At 39.8% G+C, this 24,387-nt stretch overlaps 1 protein-coding gene across 6 annotated transcripts in view; it reads right to left on the bottom strand.

Annotated features, from left to right (window-relative positions):
* NAV2 (neuron navigator 2) overlaps positions 1-24,387 on the bottom strand; it is a 423,664-nt gene that overhangs the window by 57,430 nt on the left and 341,847 nt on the right. Inside the window, exon 1 of one of the 6 annotated variants that reach the window (XM_074841832.1) lies at positions 8,020-8,133. The exons of the other annotated variants lie outside the window; for them this stretch is intronic. Within the exon in view, the coding sequence (XP_074697933.1) occupies positions 8,020-8,117 (98 nt within the window). The 5' untranslated portion in view covers positions 8,118-8,133. Of the gene's footprint in view, positions 1-8,019; positions 8,134-24,387 lie in introns of those variants that run through there. 6 annotated transcript variants of the gene reach the window in all.

Genomic DNA, 24,387 nt, shown 5'->3' on the forward strand with positions numbered 1-24,387 from the left:
GATGGGATTGAAACACTGTCCTGAAAGTAGCTCTGTGAAGACATTTCAGTCCTGATGGATAACTACTGCTGGAAATGCATAAATACATATTTTGTAGATGATCTGCGAAAGCTAGAGGTAGGAGCTCATCTCCTGGCAGTTCTCTAACTATTTATCACCATAGCCTCAGATTTTGGGAGCTCCAGACTCTCCTCCCTATTGCATTTGTTTGCTTTACAAACTTGTAACAAAGAGATTGCAGTGAGTTTTTTGACCATAGCGTGAAAGCCATTCACAAATTGATGATATACTGGACATTTAATACATGCATTTAAAAGCGAATTGCATGTTGTGTAATTGAACTATGTACAGAAAGGCAGTCTCTGTCTGGTTTCTTGAATTTTATTCATAGCTTCACCACTGATTTACTATATAGCCTTACCATATAACCTTTGGCAACTTTGAAATGAAAAGCATTTCATTTTTCTCACTTAGCTCTATAAAGCAGCTACCCCTATGGGTTTTAATGACGCTTTAATAATTTTTAATTGCTTTTTGCTTACTTGGGAGTACTTTGTTCACCCACATCTACATAAGGCCTTTCAGGGAACTGAGCACAGCTTAACCAGCAGCACAATTTGCTGAACCACATGAACAGCAGTGGCCACAGGGACATGCTTCTCTGCGTGCCTGCAGAGAGGGTTATTGCTCACAGCTGCTCTTTGCTACTGCTTTGTTCCCTGTTACGGTCCTCATCAATCTGCCAGCACAGTCATTTGTGCCAGTTCTCCCCATATCGCTGCAGTCAAGGCCAGCTGGGAAGCTCAGATCAACAGTTTCAGCAAGCCGGATTGATTTTGCCTGCAGGAAATTTGGGAGCGCTCAGCCAGGCGGCTCTGCTGGCAGAGGAGAGGGATGGACAGGGACCGACACCAGGACACCAGGACCAACCGCTGAACCCTGCCCCAGGCTCCGTTTCACGGAGCCTTGAGATCGTCCTTCATCTGGTGTCCTCCAGCTTGTAAAAACACACTCCTGCCAGTTCTGCTTGACTTCCAGGAGTGTCCCAGTTTACAGGCAAGGCCCTGGCTTTGCAGATTTTCCAAACACTATTTGATAAATCCACAGACACTCCAGCTCTCCTAATCAGAATGAAATGCTGTAGTCTACAGAGTTGGTGATGCTACAATTTAAAGGAAAGATTTTTTTTTTCTAGATTTGCCTTCACCTGGATATTTTTAAAGAGGAATCCGCTGTAATACAAAATATAACTCCATGCACAATGAGACCCACTGAGTCTGAGAAAGCCAGCCATCCAGATTCAACACAACCATTTTATTTGCTATTTTCCAAAATCTTTCTCAGCATAAGTGAATGAAAGATGTGCTGACCATCCACAGAAATCCATGAAATGTAAATTGGGGACACACACAATCATATTTTTCCCCCCAGTGCCTAGTATGGAAAAATTGAAAACTTGGAAAAGAATTGACAGGCTTCTTTGAAGCACCTTTTTTTTTTTTAGAGCAGGCAATTAAATATTATAATGCAAAATATTTAAAGTTGTTATTACTTCTAAATTTCAGTTCTTAAAAAGAGGCCCTATAACTGATACTTACTTCTATTTCAAAACCTATAACATAAAGCAATTACAATCCCTAGATTTTATAAGTCTATAAGTTACAAAACAGTTATTAAAATAACTGCATAAAAGAATATGCTCCTCATTTTCCAAAGTTTTGTGTAGCAACTTACATCATCTTTTCTATTTCTGAACCTATAATAAAATCCTAATAATAATAATATCAGCAATGCCAATGTTTTTCCATGTTTAACAGTTTAATTTCCTTCTTAGGGAGATATGCCAATGCCCCCCCAGTACAATAACATTCTTCTGTATGACTCATAGTTCCATCCTGAATGTACAGAAACATTACATTTCCAGCCATTCACCATTCTTAAACTATCACAGGTCCCAGTCAATCAGCATCTGAAGAATGTGTCTAATGTTAATCATAAGCAGTTTGACTGGCATCAGCCAGTCCTGTTGACTTCAGTTGGGCAATCTAAGGCATTATGGAAGTATTTGAGCGCCCTTCTGAACTGGGACACGTGCCTGAGGACAAAGGTAGAAACATGCACCTGAATACATTGATGCTTGTGGCTTCCCCTTATGTATATTCTGGGCTTTAAGTCTTTTATGTTCTGATGGAAACGACGAACAACTCAAACTTTGTATTTTCAAGTTTACTGATCTGTTACTAAATTAAAATAGATTAGCTACTATGAGGTCCAAAGATAGATGTCTAGCTTTTTGGCTGCCAGAAGCTAAGCAACGCAGCTCTTGTAGGCATGTTGATGACACCAAGTGATGATACTGATGCACAGGGCTGTTCTGACAAGGGACGGTGCTGTGTTAGCTTAACCCAGACATCTCAGGTTTAGCTTTATTTAAAAAAATCACTTCAGTAAGTGAGTAATGAGGGGTCACTCTCTAGCTAAAACAAAAGGATGTAAGAGAATAAGAAAACACGACATCGTAAGACATTTAAAATAATTTTGAAAACCTACATAAGCAATTATTGATGCTGTCCTCTGGAGTAACTCTACAGACAGTTTTAATGCAAATGAGATGGTACGTAGAATTCACTGAACTCTTGTCAATTAGATGCCACCGCAAGCAACTTTATGAGAATACCACATATACTGCTAAAAAGTAATACAATTAAAGCACATACAGTGCTTAACCTGCTGACAATGATCCATTACACTAAATGCTCTGCCCCATCATACGTATTGGGTGTAAGATACACAGTATAGGACACGCTGCTCCATGTCCGTATCTGCACATGGGTGAAGACTGCAGCTTCTCGAGGGGACAGCATCTGTTAACAAATTGAGGTAACTCTATTTCACATTGTTCTTGAAACCCCAAGCCCTTCACATAAATTAGTTCACTTTTACCTTGATCCAGTGCCTTGATGGTTAAAGTCAAAAGCAAGTGAGCAGAATGGGTAATCTAACAGCCCTCCTAATTACGGTGTTCTTGGCTCCCAAAGCCATGATAACATCTTTGTAATTTAGCTGGTGCAATTAATAATTTCTGATGTCAGCAAAACTCTACTCAACCATAACCTGAAACTGAAATGTTTGGACTTTCCTTTATTTGATCAATCACCTGAAACTTTACTTTGATTACCGAAAATTACAAAAAAGAAATAATCTTAGAAGTGTATTATATATGAAAATTATACAACCACCCATTTAAAAACCATCACCACCATCACTTAAAACTCCCACAGAGCTGCCTCCTGCTCTCTGTGAAACCAAGCACCCTAAGCACCCTCCTCTCCCTCCCCATCTCAGCCTGCTCTCCCTATAATGTAACTAACAACATCGCTACTCTAGATCGCACACATACAGCACCAGGTCAGCTACTCAAAGCTGCTTTTTGAAAGAGGTTTGCAAAGCAGTTAGGCTCAGACTTGTATTTTTCCACAGTCTATCAGCACTTTTCCATCTTGCATAATCATCATCCGTGGAATTGGCTCTTCGTTGTCAACTTGGACGGCACAGCACATGAAACCATCCTGCAATCCTCAGGACAGCCCCCCTCATGACAGAAATCTTCCCCCTTCGCAAGTCCAAAGCAAAGGATCATTAAATCACTACTAAATAAAGCTATTGTTAAAGGCTGAAAACGCACCCTTCTCTACGTATGGGTGTGGATTTTAACTTTGCTGGGTCTTCAGTCAAAATCAAAATTACAATGAGCTGCTGAAAAATACATTTGTCCGAGACAGGAGCTTGGGGCTCTACAATATTTCAAGTGGAAACATGGTAATTATCCTCTTCTACCTAAAAATTTAACTATTTATGAGTTGATAGAACCCCCCCAAAAAAACCCTTACAAAAAAAAAAAAAAAGTCAAGGTGTAAAACGACTGAAACTTCACAGCATCTTCAAAGAATTAAATGGAAAAATAAAATTCCAGAAAAATGTAAATGTGCTACAAAGCAAGATACAAAATACTGCAATTTCCATTGTTTTCTTCTGGGATTTCCTACAATACTGACATCACTGGTCAGAAATCCAAAAACCATATACAGACCCTTGCATGGTTTTCCTTTCAAAATAGTATGAAAGGTGACAAATAGTCATTTGCAAGAGAATGGATGGAAATCTACTTCAAGAGAAGTGAATTTAATTAATGTATTTTTACATGGTTATTAATCACCCACCTTCCCCATGTCTTCAGTTTCTCTCTTCTTATTCCATCTCATTATAGGTATTTTAAAATAAACCACTTTGTTTCTAACTGAAGGTGGAGCCCAGGGACAGCACTGTTACATTGAAACGCTTTGTAAAGCCAGAGCATGAAAAGTGAAAAGTAAACCAGGCAAAATGAATATAGACCATTTCCAGCTGTTCTTTCTGGAGCAGAATCTAATCCTTTTAATGACATTTTTTGGTGCAGAGTTAAACTTCTGTAAGCGTGCTCGGAGCTATTCAGATTCAGTGATTATTCGGTTTACAGCCAACAAGCTGAAATACAGCTCTGTCAAGCTCTGTTTAGAATTCATCCAATTCAGGATTTACATTTAAAATACCTATTTGTAAAAGAGAATAACTCACAGAAGAAAAGTATCAATTAGTGTCGAAAAAAGTTGGGTAAGAAAAGATCTGCAGAAGCTAAAAAACCTGCACATGCTCCTTTAATTTTTTTATATCAGTGCTAATAACCTTATAAAAATAACAGTGGATTTTATTTTGTCCCTTAAAATCTGACCAGGAATTTGACCAAGCCATTGTCAAACTTGAAGTGAACACAGCTGAGCACACACACTGGAGCTGCTAAACCCAGCTAATCTCAGGGAGTTTACCGTTTGCAACACTCTAAAGCTTCATGAAAGCAATCTGACTTTCCACTGAAACTCATCATCTCCTGCTCTAAAGCAGAAATTCAAATGGCACCTTCTCCACCTGCACACATTTTGCTCAGAGACCCTTCAGTCTTTCACTGCCTAGAGTCACTAAATGCAGCAGCCAGCGCAACTGTATTCAGTTGCAAAATGCTTTGACTGGTGGAACTTGTTTTTTTGGCCATTGTTCACAAGAGTGGATCCTCCAGCATTGCACAGCCTCGGGGGAAGGTGGGAACCCAGAGCAAGGCCCTGCCTTTGACCCAAGTGCTGGAGAACATAAACTCCTGCCTAGGTCTGAAATACTTAGCGTAAAATGCTTCAACTAGCTACCAACTTCTTTTTCCTGGACTCACGACCTATAAACCATATTCTTGGCATTCCCCGTTTACTGTTCTGTCTGAAGACTTACTGTGCTTATAAAGCAGTTTACAGACCAGGCCTACACTGGGCGCAGAGCACCCCTGTGGCCAGCAGCACCTTCCCCTCCCTGCTTTGAAGGCCATGGGGTTGATACTCATCCCTGATCATTTCTGTGCGACTCCACTGACCCCAACTGATTTGCACCAGTGAAAGCTGGAAAGAAAATCAGTGTCTTCGTACTGCAGTAATGTCAGTGTTAAATCTCAGCTGTTGTTATGTAAAAAATATGCTTTGTTTGTTATGCCTTTGTTTCCAAGTCAGTAAGAAGTGCTGAGCAAAGTCTTCTAATGGAAGTCAGAAATCTTTTTTTAATGTACAAAGCCTCTGGTGCTCTCCAGAAAATAAATCCCTGTAAAGTGCATAGCCTGCATGTGACAGAGATGGACTGAACAAACCCACAGAGGTCAAGCCAAAGCCACTGGGGATGCTGTGATGGGCTCAGGGATACCGCGATGGATGTGGGGGATGCTGCGATGGATGGCAGAGCTGTGGTTAGGGACGCTGGGGATGCTGTGGTGGATGCTGGGGATGCTGTGATGGATAGCCCCAGCTCCCTGCACTCTCCTGGAGTGAGGGAATGGGGAGGAGTTCCCTGGCAAAGATCCAGGTGTGGATCACCACGGCAAAATGCCTCTTGGCCAGGCCCCAGCCCAAACACCTCCCTCCTCCAGGCAGGCAGAGAAGGTGCCCTGCCCAGGGGATGGAGAGTTATGATAACCAAACATCAGATTGTGTAGGTTTCTTTCCCCTGCCTTACTTACCAGTTTACACTTTCTTCTCCCCCAAAAGCAGATACCTTCGGGATCACATCACCTCCTCTACGAAGGCACTATTTAAGTTATGACTTAAAGAAGGGGTGGCACTTACTGGAAACACTGCCATGGTTTCTGACACCCATCTTCTACCTGCACGCTCCTCCAGCACTGAACTGAGCTGGTGAGAGCTCAGCAGCCCACCAGCAGTTACTGGTACCTGTCAGCCTGCTTCATCAAAGGCTCCAAAACACAGTAAAAACGGGCTTAAACAGCAAGAAGAAAAAGACTAGATTAGCTAAATTCTTATGGGACTGACGTAACTAAAACATGGAAGGAAAGGAATGAAGGGTAGTATGGAAACAAAACTATGCAAGACACATTTCAATTCCCCGCTGCTGAGTGCGCTTTTGAAAGATTCACAGGGCTGGACCCACCTGCCCCTGTGGTCACTTGCCCTCCGGCCAGGGCCACTTGCCCACCCACTCCCCCAGCACAAACGGCCACTGGGACCACTGGGTAGCCTCACCCAGGGAAAGGTGGCTACTAAACACAAACCACAGAGCCAAAACCTCCCGCAGCTGGCAGGTAGAATATAGCTCCTTTGGTTCCCAGTCTGGTTTTATTCCCTCCTGCCACTGTAACTCCAGTAGTGACACCAGTGCAAATCTTCCAAGGTCTGCAGGCTGTAATCCCAAGCAAGAAACATGCAGGCACAAAATGAAGAAGTGATACATATGCATGAACACTTGAAGCAATTCACAGCCACTGCTAAGTTCTTCCTTATTCAGAATACACTGTAAAGCTGCTACATAAATTGATCAAGGCAAAAACCTGTGCACAGCAAAAGGCAGATTTCACACATGAGAACTGCTCCTCTCGCACACAGCAGTATCAGCTGCACTAAGTACACGGACATAAACATGTATGCTTGCACACTCTTCTCCCATCCGAAAAAAGGAGGAAAACACAAAATTTGTCTTTCTGAACGCATTACAGCCTGCTGACATATGTCTTAAAACAAAGCTGAACTTGACAATAAAAGGTGTTAATTTGATCACAGGACACAGCACTGTTCCTCAGGAACCCAAACCACTGAAAACCAAGCACCGTTATCACACCAGGGATTTATAGAACAGACACACACATAATCAAGTGAAACATTTTATTCTTTGTAATATGGAGATGTGTGGAAGATGTTAGCTACTACCAATTCTGAAAGCAGGTTTTCTCCTAGCAGAACTGCAACATCCTAAGTAGTACCAGTAACTCCTGTTCTATGTCGGCCTTTAAAATTGGGCTTATTTGAAAGAATCAGTAGAAAGTAAAAAAGATCTTCTAACCTTACTCAGACAAATTAGGAAGCCGACAGAAATTTGCACAGGAGTGACAATAAGAACTGCTTATTATGTCCTAAAAAGCAAGTGCACTCTGGGCTGTGATCTGGCCTGAAACAGCCTCACACACGCCTTTGTTTCCCTGCAGAGTGAGCTCATTCCCACAGAGGTTCCTCCTTTGCACAGAAAGCAAACTTACAGTGCTAAAATATAACAAAGCCCCATAGTTTTCTGAGGCTAAAAGCCTGTAACACTAGTGGAAAGATAGCCGGTTAGATTGCACCCTGTGAGACGGTAATAATTATTGATAAACCTCACAGAATGCTAAAGTTAAGCCAGAAGAAAACAAATACAGTGGCAGCTGTCAGATCTCACAGGGGGTATTTCCTATTATGTTATTTAAATATTTGTAACGTACTAAAAATATGTTGATTTCATATAGCATGCAGTGATTCAAATGAAATCGTGCAGGGAGAAAACTTATCAGATTTACTCCATCATCTAATGTGTTTCCATTGCTGTCAGCATTTACAAAGCTAAACCTACTTATACAAAGGTGTAACACAACACACTTCCATGCTTTCAAAAGCACAAAAAATCTCTTACCTTGCAATATTCCCTGGCCAAAGCACTTCTCCACCTTGTTGCCCATGAAGAATTCCAGCAAAGGGGCTTAGATGTATTTTGCAGGTTGATACCTTCATTAGGCTACCATCCAACACCCCCCCAAATGAAACAGCTTGTAACCTGACTATCTAGGAAAAGACTTGAAAAAAACGTTGGAGCGAGGTTGTTTTCCAACAGAGCCCTCAACATTCAGCAGCTCTGAAAGACACTGGAAAGTAAAGCCTAGCTAGAAGGTGATCATCAGAAACTTCCCCTAGAAAGAAATCTGATCCCTCAACAAAATTAACCTCTGAAGTGCTGAAAAAGTGAGAGGTCAAGACTTTCTGCTGGGACTAGGTCATCCTTGAAAAGCTGTAACCTGATGGCAGTAAAGCAGGCAGACTGGGTGCCTCCAGATCACATACCGTATCGTATGAAGCAAAAGCTCATGTCAGCAACCCTGTACTTGAAGGTACTAAATGACAGTATTTGATCTCAGCTAAAAGCCTACAATCTCTAAAAGCGTATTTCCTACTCTGCTTTTATAGATGGATTCAGCAACGTGACTGCTGAAACAACTATAGCTTTATGAGAATGTAGCAGGAGGAAAACCCCAAAGGTTTTTACATAAAATACTCGAATACTGGTAAAATAAGGAATTCTTTTTTTTTTTTTTTTTTTTTTTTTAGGGGGGCTAGTAAAAAACACTTCCAATACAAATTGTACTGAAAATACCCATTTATTCACTGGTATCCCCAATAAAGACCTTATGAAACTGGGACAAGATATGTAAGATTTCTCTGAGTAGAGATTAAACACGTTAATCGTTATTTACAGTTGTAAAGGGACTTATACTTCCCTTTATAGTAAATAGAGATGGGTATTTATACCTATTTGGTCAATAAAAATTTATGGTGGTTAGCATTCAAAACTCTTATTTTAGCCTAATATATATATATATTTCTGACAGGATTCTTCCCAGATCTCTGCATTCTGCCATACACATGGGATTTTTTTATTCTAATATGGGAAATTACACCAGCTCTATTTACCGTGGGTAGTAGTGCTCAGAGGCACTAATTACCCTTATGCTAGATGCTGCATGAACATAACCTGTAAACATTAGAAAACCTGGAAAACAGTGAGAACTGGAAAGCTGGTCACTTCCAGCTCCCGTAAAGTCGTCACTCATGGAGTCTGCAGCGTGCTAATGGGCACAGAGCAGCAAATGATACAAGTACGCCAAAAGAGAAATACCAGAAATGGTAGTAATAGCATAGATGATGGAAAACAGAGTGGCATTGGATAGCCCCGACTAGTTGGGCATGGAAGGCAGTACTTGGAGTAGAAGACTATGGGGAAAGGTCAGGGAGCCCATGGGTGGATGAAGAACCAAGGTCACTGCAAGCTGAAAGCAGCTGGTGGGAGAAATGCTACAAGTAGATGTGTGAAGGATCTGGGGACAGGGAGTTGGAATAAGGAAACTGAGGTTAGGGGTGGGGTCTTGGAAGGTGGCCTGAGGCTGAAAAAAGACATCTATCAGATGTAAAGCACAGTGAGGAGATAAGATGAACTTGACAAATAGCTGCAAGTCAGGGAATTGGACTTCAAAATGGAGAAAACAGATTAGGGAAAAAAAGTCTGAGTTTATGAAGTTAAGAGCATATTACAGTAATATGCACAAGGAGAAGGGATTAAATTCAAGATTGAGCCTACAGTGTTTATCATATTTTATTATTTAAATGGGGACACACACAAAACACTGACTCTTGCTGTAGTTTATAGAGTTATCAACATTAACCAACACACTGACTTCCAGCCAAGGGGGGAGTACACAAGTCCGTTCCCATTTTTACAGACAGATTTGTTCACTAAGCAAGACACTACATTTCTAACTCAACCAGCGTAGATTTCTGTTGTCTGGGTTACCGATGAGGGATCCCATCATGAAAAGGAGACAGGCAGCCTTTCAGATGGAGGAAGTGGAGAAGACAATACCGTGTTGTCCTCTTAGCCTCACCTCAAGAAAACCATCAATCATTTGGCCCGAAACCAAAGAAGTCAACTACACCCATGTATTTATTAACTCTGTTCAGCGTGGCTACCCTATCTTAAATAAAATACATCTTTTAGCACAACATTTTTAGTTGAAAGAGTTAAAATGCAAGTATTCAAAGGTTATAAAATAAAGACTTTGTGGACATATTCTGCTGCCAAAACCTTCAAATAAATGAGTCGCAGTCTGAGCTTGCCTTTCTACACCGGAGTCTATATTTTAGTGGCCACGGTGTTACTATAGCAACACAGAGGACTGGTAATTTAGAGGCTGGTGGATGTGACAACTTGTAATTTAGAACAATACTAATAATAAAAGCGGCTTGGGAAAAGCATCATTTAACACAAATGTTTGTGTTTTAAAATGAAAAAAGGCTGTTCATTTAATTCCTTTTTTTTTTTTTTTTTTTTTTTGCAGTTGGACGATTATCTATATTAAGTTAGTCTGGTGGTGAATAAAAGATAGAAACATGACTCTTCTGCTTTTTGGTATGTCTGTACCCTAGAGTGCAGTCAACTCACCCCCTTCGCGATGTGTCTATGTATAAATGCAAAGCTGCAGATGTCATTATTTCTGTTGAAGATTAGACAAGAATCACACAGCTTTTTTTTTAAAAAAAGTATGTATTATCCATAATGAAAATGAGGGTGAAGATACTCATGGACTATTATTAATCCCGTCTTTCTTGCCTCCGGTGATTTTAACTGATATCCTTTATTAACAAATCCCATAAACTGCTCCTCATTCATTACTTTAATCACAGAATAGTTACTAGAGATAACTCTCAGATATTACAGATACTTAGAAGAATCACAACTAGAATAGCAAAGCTGCTTCTAATCTCTAACATCCTTCCTGTCTTCATCAAAGTAGGTCTCACAAACATGATGTTTCTCAATTATCTGCTCACAGGGGTATATACGAAATTAGTGACTGACCCGTAAATAAGAACAGCCAAAAATATTCTAATTGCAAAAATAATCAAATCTGAAATGGTAACCTAGGGAAAAAAAAAGAATTTGAACATCCCATCTGTTGAATCACCAGCTCCAAATAAAACCAAAATCACAAGATTAAGGTACAGCATTACTCGCTATACACCAATTTACAGCCCCATTGTCCTTCGTTTTCCTGGCAGCCCTTACACTGCAAAAGAGGAGGGATTTTGCAACATAATACCCATAACACTAAATACAGAGGGATATTTCCAGATGAATTTTACATGTAGTAATAATCATAGTTTTATGGGTCAGGAAGTTCAGAAGATTAGTGTGTTATGGCTGCAGTTTATAAAAGCGTTTGTGTTAGAAGTTTCACATAGCAATCGGGTGAGATAAGCTGTGAACAGCTTTACATTAAGTTCTTTTATGGTAGTTAAAGCTGGGGAGAAGTAAAGAGACCCCAGGTATTAATTTACCTAAAGAACAGCTGCTTAGAAAAGGCTGCAAAGTGTCCTAATACTTGGTGTAATAAAATCATTGCACCTCCAATTGCTTGTTCTTTCTCCCCACACTCATGTGCTATTCCCATTAATCTTAGTAAGAATTGTGTTCACCGCCTGAACCGAGCTAAAACTGTACACAACAAAAAAAGAGACTTATCAAAGAAACGCGTGGTTTGATTCTTATTTGAAAAGGCCCAAAACCATAATTACAGGTTTGCATTCTAGGTTAAAGCAGCACAAATCTTGCTGCGTTTCAAACTCTCTCTTAGAGAACATCAAAACGCCTGGAAATTGGGGTTTTACTGCAATACGTTAATTTCCTTTGTATTTTTTTCTCATTAGCTGAGATATATCAGTAAGGAGCTTACAAAATGTCTGCATTTGCTGACTACAAAAGTAATGCAAGCAGCATAGACTGTAAAGACATTGCGCTTCACGGTCTTTGTAAGCTGTTTTATGTGTGGTATGAAGCGTCTGCCACACTTCACCCTGGAAGAGACTCCATTACAACCGGGTAAACTGATGCCTTAAAATGACCTCAGCTGTAATTTTTTAAGACTTCTTTTTCCTTTCTGTCCTCCTAAAGAACACCAAGATTATTAAAATGAGAAAAAAATATATTCGTAAAGCCAAAACATGTTCTGAACAGACTCAAACGTGCTTTTGAACACACTTCTATCCTTTTAACTTAAGCACATTAAACAAAAACATACATTTTAAAAGTACTTTTATTGATGAAATATATGCATGAGAAAATAAATCAGGAACACAGCAACTTGCTGCACCATTACAACTATCACAGATCACACTATAGGGCTAAAATTCTATGTATCAACCTAAACAAACTACGTTTCCTGTTAAAGTGAAATTTTTTAGAAGAAAAACAACTTCTTGTACTTATATGTAATCGTCAATCCTGGGAAGGTATTTCTAATTAAATCCAGAGGAACACTGGAAGCACCATAAACCCACAGTAAGAGAAATGGTAACAAACAGACCCTAGCTGCTACAACCCTGTGAGTTGTGGCTTTTCACTGTGGTTCCAAAGGGAGCTTGGGGGCCAGGAGAAGCGAGTCTGGAAAAATGAAGATGTCTTTTTGAATTCCCCTCGTTCTGCTGAACAAAAGAGGCACTAAGTTTGCAGACTGATGAGGGATATATGCTACAAAATACTCTTCTTCACATTCTTAAACTGCAAGGGTAAGAGACTTCCCTGAGAAGAGGCCATTATATTCTAGTGGTGCCGATTTATTTATTTTTAGAAGTGAGCAAATGTAGTGTAGAATACTTTAGGATTTTGTTAAAATTACTCATATAGGTAGTGTTGTACAGAAGAAAGTAAAAAGGAATCATCAGTGTGCATTACTGTGTGGGTATGTAAGAAATGCAAAGGAACTGACCCATCACAGATTTAGGGAAAGAGGGCAAGATTTTTCTAGTCCCTTGCCACTTAACAGCAAAACTTCACTTGACTTGAAGAGTAGGGATTTTGGCCCTGGAAAGACTGTGCATACACAGAAAAGCAAAATACGGGATAAGATTAATGATTTGGAGTAAGATTCATGATTATTGCATTGATAATGCATCAGGAAAATAACATGAGACAGACTTAGCATCTAACTCCTAGGAATTTTCACTGACCAACTGTTAAAGAAAAACACAGCTTCCTCCAACAAGGTGACATGCATGTCTGATGGAGAAGAAAAGACTATTTATGTATGTGTAATATATGATAAAAAAAATGGTTTTATAAGCTTTTATATTTACTTCAAAGATTGTTTAAAAAATGGCAGTAGCCTACATGGAGCACTTGTGTTGACACAAGTGTGAGGCATACTTTTCACTATACCCGCTTCAAATGAGTAAGCACATCATAGTGAATAAACACAAATGGTTACTTTCTAGTGGCAGTGGAGAAAGAAAACGGCAGGCAACTGGAGATAATCCAATAAAAACTGAGGATGCTGAGCAGCAGTGCAGCTTGCATGCTATTATCTGAGAGGAATTCCAAATGAATGCTGAATTCAGGCATTATATTCGGATGATCCAAATATTTGTTTCTAGTTTTAAACGTCTTATCAAGTCTCAAACTCCTTCAGCGAGAAATGCTATCAACATATTTATACATACACATGTATACGCTTTTGTATCTGTTTTCTATGCTAATTTTTTCCAGATATAGCAAATAATCAAATCAAACAAAAATATGTATGACAGGGCAAATAGCTTATTAGTAAGAACAGTCTATACAAAATGGAAAAAAATCTGATCTTATAACACAGTTAATGTAGTGAAATACAAGAATGAAATATCATTCCCATTGTTTTAAATGCAATTTGCTTTTGTGTCCTTCTCCAAACCATAAAAATCAGTCCTCTTTCCAAAGAGCATAACACTGTCAATCACAGATTTTAACACACATGCCATTGACCAAGGGGAAAAATTTAATTCTTCCAATCTAAACTGCTGAATAGAGTAACAGTTTACTTCTATTTTGTTGTAAGACCTTGTCTTCTGCAACCATTAAGATTTTCAACTCGATCCCTAACATAGAAGTTATAAGAATAGTGCAGCTGGCATGATTGCTTTTCTCTCAGGACTCTGAAAAATGCTTTGGGAGGAATATATGACAGATGTCTGTATATGATTTAGTTTGTTTTCTGAGCTTTCTAATGTGACATCAACAAGCACTACAGTGGAGAACAGAAACATCAGATATGAAAGCAACTATACAAACCCATACCTAGGAGCAAAGTTCTTCATGGCCAACGAGGCAGAGAACAGCTCAGAGAGAAATAATATTTGAATTACAGGTTCTGTTTCCTCCAGCAGGACCAGGGGACTATCTCAGAGGATGCATTCAGGCCCAAGAAGGGTATGTCAAGTGTAGTATCTACAGAACTACACTGAGATACTTCTGGTTGAATAAGCAGCTCTCCAGGTAGCTGTAGTATGGTTTTGAAAAGCCCCACAAAACTTGATTTACCCTCCCCTCCCACACACCCCCAACAAAATATTAAAATCATTATTGCTTAATCAATAGCAGTTATTTTATTAACAGCTTATTAACCATCTGATTGCAGACATTAACCATCTCATGGTGCCCACTGTAAATGGCACTGTTTGTCAGCTATAGGTGTCTTAGTCAAATCCTGTTCAGTTATGATCAATAGAGTTTGCCCATCTTAATTGCTTCGGCCTCCCCCTAATTAGATGTATCTCCACATTTACAGTTGTTTATTGTTGCTGTGGCTGTTAAAAAGCTAATACATCCCACTAGAAAAGTAAACTCATTTATGCTAATTAAAGTAGAACTACTAAATCAAGCTAGCATCATTATAGCTTGATCTTGTGTTTGCAAATCCTCTGTATTACTGAGTCTATAAACATTCAAACCACATAAACACTTCAACTGAGTAATGAGCAAAGAACAAAGATGCAAACCCTCAACTTCAACAAAAATTAATTTTCCTTTATTTTGAGAGTCCATCTGCATTTTTCTAATAAAACAAAGGGATCCACTTCACCCATACAACACAAGAATGTTCCGAAGATTGTATCCGAGTCAAAAGACCCTTTCTCAGATTACCTTGCAAAATCTTTCAATTCTTTTGAACATGGTTTCCCATGTGAATTGCTTTTTTCTTATTCTTACTGGTACTGTCTGTCAAATAGACTAACTTGCCATTTCCAAATTCACAGTAGACTATTAATGCAATCTAGAATGAGACTTTTCTCCTCCCTGACACTGTTACCTACGCCTGGTTAAGAAAACCACTAAATTTTCTTTAAATTTATAATCTTCCTAACACAAACGGTAATTGAATCAAACCACTTACCTACAAGACAGCAGCTCTGACTGGTGGGCACTTTCAGACAAATGTCTTTCTTAGCTCTACATTTTATGGTTTTGTGAGTAATGCTGGCAACTCTTACGGACTCAATATTTTTGCTCATTCAGAGACAGAAATTCTTAATTAAGCAGTACAAAAAAACCCAAGCTTGTCAGATAAAACACTGAATTTAAACTAATATTTGAAAATTACAGCTGATGAGAAGTATGCTGTCCATGAAACTCCTTATCTCACAAACACCTGTGGCAATCACACCTTGCCCACGTGAACTTCTGACCTTCACTAAGCCCTAATAAAATCGTAGCTGTAGACGACCTGAGAAGAGTAACAGTCACCCAGATTAGAGTATTGCAGCACACACTTCAGGTAGCTAACATATCAGCTTTATGGAAGCTTGTCTGGAGGAAATTTCAGATGGTAGACTTGCTCTTATCAAAAGGTCAACATTTTAGCTGCAACATCAGTAAACTGAAAATGTATTTTCCATTGCTCAAAAATTATGCACTTAGAAAAAACTCTTCTCCTTGCAAACACAGAAAGCCTCTAAGGGTGAAATGTTCTGCTTTTATTGCATCAGAAGGACATGATAACAGTCGACACGTTGTTTAGACTCTGCACTGTACCAGTTGGGTTTGCCACGACTGCCTGTGCCCCTGAACAACGATGAGTCTGCTAGCTCAATGCTACCTAAATCTCTGTCCCTTCACAGATGCTCAGCAGAAGCTACCTCAGAATAACCACAGTGACCATGAGCCTCCTGGTGAGGGACATAAAGTTTCCCCCCCATGGTAAGCCACTTGGAGCAGAGATTGTAACTAGTACACGACTGGGCAAATTTGGCTCACTGTTTCCATACCAGGGGTGAAGGTCAGTGTAGACACAGTGGACTACTGCAATTACAGTGCAGAAGAGCGTGGGGCTTGGGAAGCAGAGGATCTGCAGAAGGAACAGCAAAATTTAATGGGTGCATAGCCAGGCTGGCGTAACACTTCCTCCAACTCCTACCTGAGCACTCAGCTGCGGCAGTGACAGCACGGTGTAATGACTGCACACCAGGGATCAAGGGTGCAGCCATCCCCAGGCTGCCTGCACCCAGCTCCAGCCAAGCTTCTACAGTGGGGTGCAGCACCCCGTGATGCTCCCTGCAGGCAGCAGGCTGTGGGGGGAACCGGGAGCTGCACGCAGTTCTGCCTGTGCTGAGTGAACTTGAGTGAGCAGCACCTCTTCAAAATTATTAAACCCATTAATTTTCCTCTGGAGGAGCAAATCCTTTCAATTGCTATAGATCCTACAATAACTATAAAACATGCAGAGTGAGCTGCAATGGGACGTGGGAACATCAATGGCAATAACAACTGAATATTGATGTGGCAAGCTATTGCATTTAACAGTTATTTTCTTTTGAAACTGAACTACTAATTCCAAACATCTGTGCCTTATAGATTATCTGATACCCAAAAAATTAATCTGGTAATAACTTGTAAATTATATTCTTAAGAGTTTCCTAACAGGTAAATATTTCTATTATATACCTTATGAACTTTGTTAAATATTTAGTCTGGAATGCCAGATAACAACTCTTAGATCTTTTCCCAAGATACTATGGGTTTGGTTTTCTTTTTTAATTATTTCATTCTAAGTAATAAGCTGAAAGCAGTGCTCAGTGGTGTCAAAATACTATCAGAAAAAAATCAGCACAGCTATAAATACAGAAGGCATAGCTACACGGTGCTATGAAACATGGTTCAGAGATTCCTGAACTGGTGCTGCATTATGCTTTACAGATGCACATCTGAAGGTACTAAAGTGGGTCTGGATGCAATGCAGATTCAGCACGACACAACCTCAGCTGTCACATCATTACATTTTATAGGGCGTCATTCACTTCTACCACTAGGTACTCTCATCCTATGGGCCAAGTTCTACTCGTATTCATTTAAGTGAGTAGGTCAGAAGGACAAGTGGGAACTTTCAGTTAGGCGTAATGAAATGAGAAATGCTAGGCATTCAGAAGATGTGTGGGAAAGGAGGGAGGAGAAGAAAGAATATGTGGAGCTGCCCTTCTGACCCAGCTCGCCGAAAGTCCAGTCTTCCTACCAGTCAGAAATACTCTGGTCACAAGATGCTGATCTAATATAAACATGGCTCTGATTCACGTGTTCAAATATTTTCCAAAGAGTAACTCTGCTCACATTTTTCTACCTCTCCACAGAGCCTGGTCTCACCTGTCCTCCCCCAGGTGGCATAAAGTCAGTATAAAACTACTAAACTTTATGCTCTGGTATAAAGGCACAGCAATACACACAAGCATGCACGCAGTAATTAGCCAACACGGGGTTAATTACTATCATGCATCGTTGCATTATCATGCATTCATGTACCCTTTTGTTTTATTTTATTGTCATTATAATCAGGTGCAAGGACAGATGTTGTCAGTGCCAGAGTGACACTAATCCTGGGCTCCTTCCAGAAAGGTCTCTGGTATGCGTGGTTATCTCCAGGGCCCATCTAGCCCGGTATGCCGCTGTTCATTGTATTAGCTATTTATTTGCACAAGAAAACTTTGCAATATTCATTAACGTGATGCATCATTTTACAAATGAAAATGCTAAGGACAAAACCTAAGATGTGCATTACTGGCAATGTGCACAGTGTAATTAACATGCAGATGATCCGTATGCAAATCGTGTTATTGAAAATAGTGACTATTAGCATAACAAGTGCTTATTATTTATTGAGATGCAACTCAAGCAGGCATCCTGCTGGGGTCCAACATCCTTCCTTTAAACAGCACCATCTTTTCTTTCTTCGTTTACACATTCTTCTCTCCTCTTGATGATTAACAGCACAGAAAACAGGGAGACTCCCCTCTGTGCCTTTGTTTAAAGGGGGAAATCTTGTGTGTTTAATTGCCCTCAAGCATCTGATCCAGTTCAAAGCTCAGCGGAGCCTCTCCTATGGTGCTACATTCCCCTCCCACCCCCATCATGACTGAACTGCGGCTGTTTAAATGAACTGTTAATATATGCAACTTCACCTACATTATCTCTCTCTAATTCTTAACTGATAACAAGTTAAAAGCAGTTAGGCTTCTTTCTCTGTCTCTTTTTTTTTTTTTTTTTTTAAGGCATAAAATGGGTACAAAGTGGGAGAAAACAAAAGCTCAACTGTGCAGGTATCATGCCACCCTTCTCCTATGGCACTGCAGATGAATTTAACCTTTTAATCATTCCAGCCATGAAATGTAACAAAAAAGCACAATTTTTATTTTTTTTTCCCGGTAGGTCCGAGCAAAGCTTTCTTGCTGGATCAGTTCTGCTAGCCCTGTCTGCTGGAAGGCCTGCATCACTGGTGCTGGCACTGTTTCCTCACTCCTCTCCCTACCCTGCAGAAGTCCTGAGGTCCCAGGGTCTCTGCAGGACTCTTTAACCTTTCCTAGAATTTCTCTAACAGCAAAAACTTGCAAAACTGTTCCTTGCCCAGCCCTGCTGGGTTTTAGGCTGCATGTTTGTTCTCTCTGAGGCTACACCCTCTGCTTCAGAGATGGCTGTGTTACAGTAATGAAATAATTAGCAGGGGGAATGATTTCAATTATTTATCATTTTGCCAAAATTGAGCTGTTTGGCCTGAAGTTTTCCAAGCTGCATGCCAACCTAAGGATGGACTTTGGTCTCAGTTAAAAACAGCACAACAATTCCTGAGTATTGTTAGAAAAGATGCATGATTTTACTATTAAGTTATATCGATCTTCCCTGAGAAACCTTGTCTTGCAATACAAATTTTTTATTTGGTTCTGGTGGGCCCTGGAGAACAGGGACAGTAAGTCAAGAAGGGAAGCTCAGACTGTATGTGAAAAATAAATGGAAAAAAGAAAAGGAAAGGGAAAACAAATTCAGGTGGAAACTCTGAAGTCAAAGGCTGGGACCTGCTGCGCAAAAACAACAGAGCTGGGACAAGAAGCCTCAAATGGGCCTGGAAAAGGAAAAAATAGATGTGGGACAAATTGGAAGGAAAGTATCAGAACTGAATTGTCTGTAAATACACATTTTGATATATCCTTTAACGATGGGATTTTTTTCCTGCTTTCTTTTTATGACTCCTATTTGACTGCAGGAGACAGATCTGCTGCAGAGGTGAATCACTGCTCTACCACGATGACGCCTGTTACTTGGGGAAGCCCTGCCTGCTCGTCACAGCACAACCTCAATTTTCTGGTAATGCCATTTTTCGCAGGCAATAAGTATATAGGCCCAAGTTGTTCCCTACCACTCATTCTTTCTTTGAGATGCTGAGAACTTTATAGACTTACCTTCTAACCAAACACAACACCTTTACACCACAGTGGTGACACAAAAGCAGCTTAGAAGCAGTAACTGGAATCCAGTCGGAAATTAACTTTGTTAAAAAGAGGTTTTCAGGCACTCTCTCCCCTCCTCTACTTTGGCAAGCTTTAGATAAAACTCTCAAACTGCCAGTTCTGCTACCGCTACAGCAATGTTTTAGAGATGGTTTGGAATTTTTTGATTAAAAATAATTAAATATCCTGTTGGTTTATAAAAAAACGTAACTCTTCACAACCCTAAGACTCCCTTGGACCCTTTGTTAATTTTCATAGTTAAATCATCCAGGGGAGATGTGGGAGTTCAAGGACTTCAACCTTAATTCTTTCCATCACATTTCTGTGACCTGATGGCTCCACAACAGCCAAGAGTCCAATTAACACCTTTTGGTATCTTGTATTGATATTATTTCCAGCAAATAATTTGGCAGGAGAGACAGAGAAATGTTCTTAAAAAACCAACCCAAATAGAGGAGGCCAAAACTGAGATCCCTGCTCCAGTCAGGCACAGCAGAGACCTCAACTTGACTTTTTACATTAGAATCTGAATCACTGCATCACTGCTCTGTAAGGGGAAGAAAAAAAAAGAACAAACCCCAAACTCTTATTTTCTGTTCTACCCCAGTGCAATAATGAAATGAAAATAATTTTAAACCAGCCTCTCATCTTTCTGTCCTATTTCAACATCGGCAGAATATGGTCATCTTGTTAAGGCTGAGCTGTGAAATGGTGTCTCACCTCGCTATCAAAGACTTAACACAAACTAGTACTGATAAAGACAGCTCTACTTCAGTGAATTCCTCTAGAATTAAGGAGTGGTCATTGGATATCTTTGTTTAGAGACTTTAATGAAGTGAACTGCACAAGGGACGATAGGATGAAAGAAAACCCAGATTACTAGTTAGATTAATGCAAGCATTCTTATTTTGTATCGTAACAGGCACACCTAACAAACTATGAGGAAAGTCCTTGCCTTCAGTATTAATAATTAAAGATTCATCTGGAAAACCACTTTGCCTCTAATATGTGATTGTGCTTTGGTTCATAAAGATTTTTAAACACACAAAGGACAGACTTCCTAGACACTAGTTACAAGTCAGTAAGTGCCAGAGAGGTTTTTCTTACAATCATTCTATGTTTTCCTTGTCTCCCTTGAATCCATTCTACTTAAGTTATAGCTACAATTCACCGTTCCTGAAAATGTCCAAAGAAAGTTTTGTTCTCCTCCCATGATCTCAGTCAGCCTCACTTAGCCAAGCTGTAAGTTACCTTTGGCTCTCAGTTTTTTCTTTCTAAAATAATCCCTTGTTCCTAAATGATTTGATAACATACACATTGCCATAATAAACTTAACCGCATTGCCATGTACTGCAAGCTCCCTCACTCCAATGGTGTTAAAATATAGATCTGAAATCAGAGACTGATGTGATTAAATAAGAGGAGAATGTATTCAAAGTAGGGAGCAACTTTAAGATTCAAACACTTTTCATGAATGAAGCTGGGTTTCAGTAATTCATCGAGGACAAAGGTAGACATGATGAAAGCCCACCATTGAAAGCATAATGCACTGGCTGGAAAGAGATAAATGGCTGCAAGAGAAAACAATTTGGTAGCAGAGGGGAAGATGTAGGAAAGGTAAAATAACTGGGTCAAGTATGACTGGAATTGTGGTAGTGGAGACTAGGGAAAACATATGGCATGACTCACAGGAAAGAATGATTATTTTATCAGTCACATGTTTAGCTCATTACAACTAATGTAAGGTCAGCCCATAAAAACATGGTGAGAGAGAGAAACAGAATGTCACTAAATCAAGAAACACTCAGAAGCTACTGCAGAAAGGGACCCAAACTCTAAGCCACAGCATGGAAGACACCTCTGTTTCTACCTTCTGGATGTTGGTGTTGGAGGCCAAACCACCCAGCAGGTTTTGACCAAAAGGAATGTCAAGCAACTTCATGTTGCCATATGGCATACTTGCTTTGAATCTATACTAACAAAAAAATGGCTTAGTGGTTATCATTAGAAGACAACAAAGAATTTCAACAGAAATCAGGGCACAGAACTCATATCTTGACTTCAATCTGAAATCAGAGTCTTCTGATTTCAGAAAATTTCTGTCTTTCTTTTGCATGCACATTTAACATATTAGATATGTATACATGCAGATTTCTTGCCACCACCCGATCTATCTTATGAGTCCTTTGGTTCAGAAATGCTCTCAAAGCACAGATGGATAAATTCTCTACGTAGGAGCAGACAGAGAATACACACAGTCCCAAAATATGGATTAAGTGGAGTATAAGGCTTTCCTGGATGAACATAACCTCTGTGAACTTCAGCTGGCACAGGACGCTCATACTACTTTCCCAGAGGCTCATGATGGTGATTCTTCCTTCTCCTTTTCCCTTTCTTCTCTTTCCACAGAGATATACAGTTGTCTACAAATACATCTCTAGCTATTTCCTGATAATATTCCCTTCATCCCTTCTGCATTCAAACCAGTTCAGTTTTGCAAATGCAACATTATGTTTCAGACATCTCTGAAAATAAAAGTTAAATCTTTGCATAAAAATGCAAATGAAACATAAAACTACGCATGTGCACATCAGATAGTATCAAATAACACCAATAGTTTCAAAGAGATGTTTAAGGCATTAAGTCATGTTACGAAGAGTATTTCTAGCTGCAAGTTTCATAACAAGAATAAATCAATCTTGACAAAGAACATGAAAGAGCAATAAAACCTTTTTGAACACTCAAGGTGGTTTGCTCATTTCCCCTGAACCAAAACGAATGAATTAGTTGATATATATGAAAATTAACTTAGGCTAAAAACATAATCAGAGAAGATAAACTTTAAAGTTAAAATTAGATTAAAAAGATAAAAAATATTACTTGGGGCTGATGAGAGCACATGGCAACTCCAGAGTAGCTGCTGAGCTGAGCCTTTGTCAGTTAAGAAACAACAACAACAAAAAAATCATATAGTTAAAAAGAGCTGACCTCAGCCCTTGGACTTTGCTCAGGCACTAACCAGACTTCCAGTGTTTAGCGTCGATCCTCTGGCTACTTATTGACCATATATACCTGGACACACATAAACATAGCCTCTAGCTATGTGGTAGTTACTCGGGCTCCCCGTGCTAACTCTGCACACAGGTTTCACACTGTTCCAGTATCACTAATGTCAAATTAATTAGTCTCAAATTGCAGCAATCAAGATGCAAAATTAGATGCTTTATTTTTACTGAGAATATAAAAACTTTTACTAATAAAAACATATTACACACGTTCTCATAATACTGCTGTAACAGCACAATGTAGCTCCAAGTGTTTCCACTGTAGAGCTGGAATCGTTTATCCTGGCCAAATGTATATTTAACTGTATATACTTTAGTAACATAAGACTATCATGTGAAAGCCCTAATGCCTGTTTATATAATAGCAGAGCATTTTTAAGCCCCATGGAGCTGTGTTAACACTGGGCCATTTAAGCCTCAGGCTGTTGGTGCTCAACTCCGAAAGATCAGGAGCAAAGTGACTACTTGTTCTGTGGAGTCTCAACTTCACTGTGAATCCTACTAGCTGTCATAAAAAGGTCACAAAGTCACGTTATCATAGTGCTGCAAAATCCCTATACCATGAGGAAGCTGAGCAGAACAGGACTCACAGATAAGAAGGGTATGGAGCCCCAATATGGAATAGCTTGTTGGCCACCAAGGAAGCTATCGTGGCACCAAGGAACAGCCTGATATAAATACAGTAGCTCCAAGAATCCTGGGGCAGCAATAATATAGTTATGCACTTCTGTCCCTGCCACTCCACTCCCTCAACACCTCTTCTGCAAAATGCAGCACAGCTGCTCTCCAGAGCTGGAAAGTCCTTCCAGTGGGGACAGACGTTCATTCTACATGGTCCATACACCCCGATTTCTGCACTTCTGTCTGTGGAGATGTACATGGGAAATGAGACATTCCCTTCTTTATGAAAACTCAGTTACAGTTGGTAGGTAAGGTCTGTGAGAGGAGGGAAGGCAGTGCACCTCTTTGTGAGCCATGGAAACAGGGAGTGCACCTTCATTTTATCTGAAAATATCTTCTGCCTTGAGGAGTGCTAGGTCAGGGACACTTTGGTTTCTTTTCACATCAGCCATCCCAGAAGTATCTCCTTTACTTGATTACCTTCTTAACACAGGAGTTGCCATTCAGGACAGGTGAAGGAGATGACTGCTTATGAAATACATAGCATTTTAAATACGAGCTCAAGGTTGTGATACCTTACAGCTCCTCCCGCTGTGCTGCAGATGTGGATGTGTATTGGATATACAGGGCTATTAGTATCATCCAACTTGAAACCTTTTAGTTAGCTGTCCGAGTTAGTAGTCTCATGTCCCTGTATAGGAAATGGATCAAAGCATCTGGATACCCTGAATTCCTTGGAGGCTTCTCACTGATGATATAGAGGGTGTCCCCTCACCACATCTGCAGTGCCATGTTCGAAAGCTCCTCACTGGATGGGACAAGACTGGGAATAAATGACTGAATATTCGATAAACATAATCAATAGAGTAAAAAAAAAAAAACAACAAACCCAAAACAAACTAAAAACTCCAGCAAAGCTCAGAAGAGCATGCACAAAGACATGGGCATCCTATATTTGGACTCAGAATTTT

The sequence above is a fragment of the Strix aluco genome, chromosome 16, assembly GCF_031877795.1.
Source record: "Strix aluco isolate bStrAlu1 chromosome 16, bStrAlu1.hap1, whole genome shotgun sequence".
Taxonomy (NCBI): Eukaryota; Metazoa; Chordata; class Aves; order Strigiformes; family Strigidae; genus Strix; species Strix aluco.